This window comes from Euprymna scolopes, chromosome 15 (assembly GCF_053919585.1).
Source record: "Euprymna scolopes isolate OS-2025 chromosome 15, ASM5391958v1, whole genome shotgun sequence".
In the NCBI taxonomy this organism is placed as follows: Eukaryota; Metazoa; Mollusca; class Cephalopoda; order Sepiida; family Sepiolidae; genus Euprymna; species Euprymna scolopes.
This window is the reverse complement of record NC_136496.1, coordinates 41,662,019-41,667,018: the sequence shown is the minus strand read 5'-3', so window position 1 is coordinate 41,667,018 and position 5,000 is coordinate 41,662,019. Positions and strand designations below refer to the sequence as shown.

The 5,000-nt window shown below is 35.1% G+C and overlaps 2 protein-coding genes across 5 annotated transcripts in view; one reads left to right on the top strand and one right to left on the bottom strand.

The window, feature by feature from the left end:
- Window positions 1-1,326, bottom strand: part of LOC145293790 (gastric triacylglycerol lipase-like) — a 423,146-nt gene extending 421,820 nt beyond the window's left edge. The window contains exon 1 of the mRNA XM_080140343.1: window positions 1,200-1,326. Within this exon, the coding sequence (XP_079996469.1) occupies window positions 1,200-1,325 (126 nt within the window). The 5' untranslated portion in view covers window position 1,326. The remainder of the gene's footprint in view (window positions 1-1,199) is intronic.
- A 373-nt stretch (window positions 1,327-1,699) lies between these two features.
- Window positions 1,700-5,000, top strand: part of LOC145293789 (cyclic nucleotide-gated channel cone photoreceptor subunit alpha-like) — a 476,191-nt gene continuing 472,890 nt past the window's right edge. For all 4 annotated transcript variants that reach the window (XR_013869768.1, XM_080140341.1, XM_080140339.1 and 1 more), the window contains exon 1: window positions 1,700-5,000. This exon is cut by the window's right edge and continues 369 nt beyond it. Coding sequence is in view for 3 of the 4 variants with exons in the window: in XM_080140341.1 (XP_079996467.1) it covers window positions 4,049-5,000 (952 nt within the window). In the remaining variant the exon portion in view is untranslated.

Sequence of the window (5,000 nt, the reverse complement as noted above, 5' to 3'; positions counted from 1 at the left end):
CATTTTTTTTTTTCGTTTTCTAGTCGCTCCGTAGCCATCTGGTTAATATAGCGCGCACATCGGGTACGTGTCGCTTTTCTCTTGCGACGACCAGTGCCCTTGTCGTTGGTAGAAGCGAACGCTTCTACGACACAATCAATCACGCCTGACGCTCTCCAGCTGCAAAACGAGCAGCGATAGCATTACAGACGTTACAATAATGAGTAGCAGTATTATTAGTAGATACATTCCTAATCGTATAAAAAACACTAATAAGAAACAACTCAAAATTTAAAAAATAAAGGGACCTTTACAAGTGATCCCTGTATGCTCATATAGAGCTTGTTCGACGCTACTTCTTGTTGCAGTTGTTTAAATAGTAGCAATAGTAGTCGTGGTAATATGAGTAATAGCACAAATGGAATTTGTATGACCACTCTCAGTAAACTATTCGCCACGGTAAATAAACAAATAAAAATATCAGGAAGCAATAATCGCTGAGATATATTCTTGCAAAGGAGAGTTAGGTTTATATGGCTGATTTTAGAAGCATATAAATGCACAATTATAACAATAATAATAATAATACAACTGGGTGACACAGAGTAATTTATCGTAGAATAAAATATTGTAGTAGAATAATAATTTAGTAATAGTTATAATAAAGTTGATTAACTTCTGACTGATGAACTTTTATGTAAACACGCTGTAAGCAACCGTTCCGTTCACCTATGTAGAGGTTTACTTGTTCAGTACTAGTTATATTAGTCATGGCTCTCGAATCAGAAGATGTTTGGACTGTTTCATTTGTTAAACGGCATATCAACCTTTCTTATCATTTAATTGTTAATTATTACATGCAATCAGTTCAGCGTAAATATCTATTTTACGCTGTTATTTTACATTGTGATTCATGTTTTATGAGTAAATGAGCAGAATTTCTCCGGCGTAATTTGAACTCGCCATAAACATTGCATACTTTAAGACTGTATACAATGAAGTCAACATTAACAGCAGTAGTAGCAAACGAGAAGAACATCAGAATACGGTAAATACAAAAATAAATATAATAAAATAAAGCGGTAATTAATCGCTCGAGTGACTGTCAGATGATTACGTGGATTTTACAAGTCTACAAATGCTATCGGTCATTAAAAAGGACTTCCTAGGCCTTGGAATACTTGTTGCACTAGAGCGAGACATCGCATGTCAACTGTTACCTGAAAGACGCGTCTTTCCAATATTGAGGCATTGTAGAGCAGAGAGCAGTAGCGGCAGTAAGCGCGCTCTTTGGTCGATCTATCGTTGTAGTTATCGTCAGCGTTGGCGACGGTGGCGTTCCACATCAGGCAGGCGTAGTAGTGGTGGTGGCTTCTTGTCGTCAAAACTGTTATGATTCTAGTTTCGTAAGTAGTAGTAGTTATTTTTGTTGTTGTTTTTGGACCACATTAGAAGCAACAACTATAAAAATAATTGCGATTATTTGCAATCAGTTAGCACCAACCTGGAGAGATATAAAAAGGAAAAGAAAAGAGAGAAAGAGGAAATATGGCAAGGACGTCTTAGATGCACGTTACCGGTGTGTAGTATTACTTACCGGCTTACCCACCGGAATCACACGTTGGATGTTTACACGAAGGAAGCATAAGTGAAAAAAAAAAAAAAAAACAAGAAAAGAAAAAGGAAATAATAAAAAAAAGAAAAAAATCGAACGAAAAAAACGTGGACCTATATGCGCGTTTTTTTTTTTTTTTTTTTTTTTTTTTTGCAACGGGAATTTACTAAGAGGCAAATATATTACAACAACCTGCCGCGGAGAAGGAAAGGATACAAGATATAATGTTATTTCAAATTTAACCTATCGAAAATAACATACAATATTATCTCCTAAAAAAAAAACAAAAAAACAAGCACACCTTCATACAGCGATCACGCATATTCAATCAGAAATATTTTATCATATCATCAGGAAAAACATATCCTTTCATTTTTTTTATATTATCAGGAAAAAAATATCTCTTCATTTTTTGCGTTAAAAATGTAATTTACTTTCCTCAGATAATCACAGATTTATATGCATTAGAATTGTCGCATGCACGGTGCGTGCGTGTGCGTCAGTTTAAATGGAATGTATATGAGTAGAAACGTGTCGCTGAGTAACTGATCGTATACACGTGTGAGTGCGTGTGTGTGTGCATGTGTGAGTGTTTGTGAGAGTGATTGTCTTTTACGATTGAATGGTTTAAAGAAACGAGTGTGGCTTTCCTGTGTTGAGTTCGTTTTTGTCTCCATACGTGTGAATACACCATCGATAAGGGATCCCCTAGCAAGGCCGCATTTGCTGCGCGAGGTTATAAAATGCAACCCATACAAGTTGTCACTGGTACACACGTAGTCCTATTCGTATATGCGCACTTATGAATTCATGCTCATGCGTATAGGAATACACAGACACACAAATACAAACACATAATTTATATATATATATATATATATATATATATATATATATATATATATATATATATATATATATATATATATATATATTACATGTTTTGATAGATAGCGAGAGATAAAAATAAAGTGAAAAAATATTAGGAATTAACTGAAATAAACTTGTGACACAAAACGATATATATATATATATATATATATATATATATATATATATATATACCAACGAAGTGTTTCCCGTAGTTTATATGCTATTGCGGGATGAAAAAGTTGTTTAAATATAAGTTTAACTTCTGGTCAATATATATCGAACAAAGAACAGGTGCTAGTCGAACGATACTACATTTTTCTTAATAGTATATATTTGCCCTAATTAGCTTATCTTTCGTCGTTTTCTTACAAAAGTAACTCTGTTTATAATATTTAGTGATAGAAAAAAAAAAACTATGAAATAAAAAGTCACGGGAACAAAATACAGCGCAAGTAACACCTGGTAAAAAAAGAAAAATATAAACAGAAAAAGAAAAAAATACGTAAAAACAAGAAAATACGCAAACGCTCTATATAAAAACAACGTGAACAACACGAGAATTGTAGTAAGTCCAAAATCAATACACTACACAGTTCTGAGACAACATTAATTTAAGATATTTTGTTTTAAAGTAAACCACTAAGCTAACAATACAAAACTACAGTTTAGCTGAAAATGTGTAAAACTTTTTCTAAAAGTTCAACGGCTCATAAACAATAGATTTAAATGATTGTGCAGAAAACAAATAAAGGGGCTAAAAATATAGATTATAATCGATAAAGTCACCACTTAGTAATTATTCGCCGCTTTCTTCATAAACTTAGAGAGATTATTCTATTTAACGTCAGCTTGTAAGCATGCATGTGTGATTTCTGCACAAGGAAGGAGAAAGAAACGAATCGTGCGAGATGAGGAAACTCACACAAAAAACAAACAAACGCAACAATACTAAATGAGTTACTATCTCTTCGTAAATGCATGTGGCAACAAAAAAACACACCGAATGTTTAGTGTGATTCGATAATTTAAAAAGAAACAACAAATAAGCAAGGAAAAAAAAAAGAAACAAATATTCACAAATAAAAGACAAACAAGTCATTTTTCCACAATGGTCGTTTAGTTTTGTTGTTTTTTCGTTTTTACAATTATCCAAACAATCCTGGATTTCTTCTAAAAAATGCATTTAAAAACAAAAAGTGGATTTACAGTCACCACGAAGAGACTTTTCCAGGAATATAGAAGAAAGCAAAGAAAGGGACAGAAACTCAGCTGACCACACACCAAAATCACAATTTCAAATTTTGAAAACAGTAAGTTCAAAATTTTATAAGTGTATTCTATTACTTTTTATATCAATGCACTTATACTATGCAATTTATATATCAACTAAAACACATACACCTATTAATACATGTATACATGATAGAAGTACACACTCAACTTATACCAGCACATATAGTTATATACATATACGTATATCTGTATATGTGTGTGTAACTAGACTATTCTCATTGAAACACTAAGTCTGGATGCGGAGAGAATTGTCCCTCTTATAATGCCGAGGCTACTCGTTAGCACGAAATGTCAAGTGTCCTGATCACAAGAAGAAAGAGTGATACCAACTTGGCCGTAAAGTACACCCCATGCGCCCGCGAACAGACAGATGATGAGCTGGAGGAAGTCTCTATTATCAGTCGTGACCATATCCCAGAGAAGAAAGCCGGGGACCTAGATGTCGAACAAGGAGTCAGCGTTACAGTAAACGGACCTCGGGTACTACCGGGCGTCGGAGTTTTCCAGTCATCGTCCGATCGCACGAAACTCATTGGCGAACGACTTAGTTCGCAGATCTCATTACCGTCTCCAGTCTACTCGAATAAAATAATCGAGCAGACCTCCTGTAAATCGACGTCGAAACAAAGCTTATTGGATATCGTTAGTAACCGGATTGTTAGACAACGAAAAAGGCCATCGGGTGAAGATTTCGCCTTGATGCGAAAAATTCGACCCACTGAACCGGTTACAACTCGTGAAATTCGAAAACAGCGCAAGAAGGAAATAAGCCAAATATTCGGCAACAAAAGACTCCGACAAGACCGCATCGAGACCTCAACTAATAATACAGACAAAGACGGTTGCAAATGGACATTCGTCTTTGATCCATCGGGCCGTCTTTCCTACTGGTGGTCAGCTGTTGTTAGCATTGCTTTTCTCTACAATTTCTGGGTACTGATATATCGCTTTGCCTTCCAGGAGATACGCGCGGATACCACTTACCTTTGGTTCACGTTGGATTACACGGCTGATTTTCTATATATCCTTGACATTGCTTTTCATTTTCGTACCGGATTTCTAGATGAAGGCGTATTGCAAACGGATGCCACAAAACTGAGAATCCATTATATGAACACGACGAGATTTTATATAGATTGCTTATGTCTTCTTCCTTTGGATTTTCTTTATCTTTCGATCGGATTCTGTTCGATACTTCGCGGTTTCCGTTTGGTTAAAGTATACCGGTTTTGGATGTTCC